The sequence below is a fragment of the Sinocyclocheilus rhinocerous genome, unplaced genomic scaffold (assembly GCF_001515625.1).
Source record: "Sinocyclocheilus rhinocerous isolate Xijiao unplaced genomic scaffold, SAMN03320098_v1.1 scaffold3186, whole genome shotgun sequence".
Lineage (NCBI taxonomy): Eukaryota > Metazoa > Chordata > Actinopteri > Cypriniformes > Cyprinidae > Sinocyclocheilus > Sinocyclocheilus rhinocerous.
In genome coordinates, this window is record NW_015642065.1 from 244,940 (window position 1) to 246,197 (window position 1,258).

Consider the following 1,258-nt stretch of genomic DNA (forward strand, 5'->3'; position numbering starts at 1 on the left):
TGGAGGAAGCGTTATTATTATGGATTATGGACATTTAAAATGTCTTTATGATGGATTTTGTTTCTTACAAACACGCAGCTTTTCGCTTCACAAGACATTAACTGATGGACTGGAGTGGTGTGGATTACTTGTGGATTATTGTGATGTTTTTATCAGCTGTTTGGACTCTCATTCTGACGGCACCCATTCACTGCAGAGCATCCACTGCTGAGTAAGTGATGAAATGCTACATTTCTCCAAATCTGTTCCCATGAAGAAACAAACTCATTAACATCTTCGATGGCCTGAGGGTGAGCACATTTTCAGCAAGTTTTCATTTTATTGAGGAGGACTTTGCCTAAAAAGAAGACATGCAAATCTAGAAGACCTGCTGTACCTGTTAATAAGATTTAAAGGGCACTTTGTCTGCATGTACAGTAAACTGAAGTTGTTAACTCTCTAACGCTCTGTATTTGTGTGTTTCTGGTACCAGGTGACCACAGACCTGCGTCAGAGATGTACCGAAGGACACACGGGCACCTCCGTGTCTGCACCCATGGTGGCGGGTGTCATCGCTCTCGCTCTGGAGGCAAAGTCAGTTTTCCGCTCCTCTACATCACTTTCCACAATTTTGACATTATTTTCCCATAAAACAGATGCAGAAACTGCTTCTTTATATTCAATTTTGATATTTAATATTTCATTTTTTATTGGCTTGAAGAGACAATTCTGTCATCATTTACTCACCCTTATGTTGTTCTAAACCTGTTTAAGAAGATATTTTGAAAAAATGTGTTTTTTGCCGATGATGTAGTGCTTTGTACAATACAGATTGTATCAAAGCAGCTTCAAAGTACAAAACAGAGAAATAACAGAATCATTGATGCAAACTTCTTCAAATATGAGACAAATTGATTAATTTCTGCTGTAAAGTAGCTCTAAAAAGACAGTAGTGTCATTTTTCAGCTCCAGTTCAGCGTTGATTCAATTCAGTTTTGTAATAGTGTCGATGTGGCATTCGTCAAATTTGAAACAAATTCGATTCAGCAGTAAAGCAGCTCTACAGAAGACAATAGTATCATCATCATCCAGCTCAATTTAGATCAAGTTGTGTTCTCATCCAATGCAGTCAAGTCAGTAATATAACTGAATATTGAGTGTCTTTTAAAATTTGTGCATTGACATTTGGAATAAATGATATAAATGATGTCCTTTTTAAGTCAACTATCTCTTTAAATTTACTTACTGTTAAACACTTGCACTTCATAAACTTCATAAT

At 36.6% G+C, this 1,258-nt stretch overlaps 2 protein-coding genes across 2 annotated transcripts in view; both read left to right on the top strand.

The window, feature by feature from the left end:
- LOC107755630 (proprotein convertase subtilisin/kexin type 6-like) overlaps positions 1-718 on the top strand; it is a gene marked incomplete at its 3' end in the record, with an annotated part of 46,699 nt that extends 45,981 nt beyond the window's left edge. Inside the window, exon 9 of the mRNA XM_016572520.1 lies at positions 473-718. Coding sequence (XP_016428006.1) covers positions 473-718 — 246 coding nt within the window. The remainder of the gene's footprint in view (positions 1-472) is intronic.
- A 270-nt stretch (positions 719-988) lies between these two features.
- The window catches only part of LOC107755631 (proprotein convertase subtilisin/kexin type 6-like), a 32,971-nt gene continuing 32,701 nt past the window's right edge, over positions 989-1,258 (top strand). The window contains exon 1 of the mRNA XM_016572521.1: positions 989-1,028. Coding sequence (XP_016428007.1) covers positions 989-1,028 — 40 coding nt within the window. The remainder of the gene's footprint in view (positions 1,029-1,258) is intronic.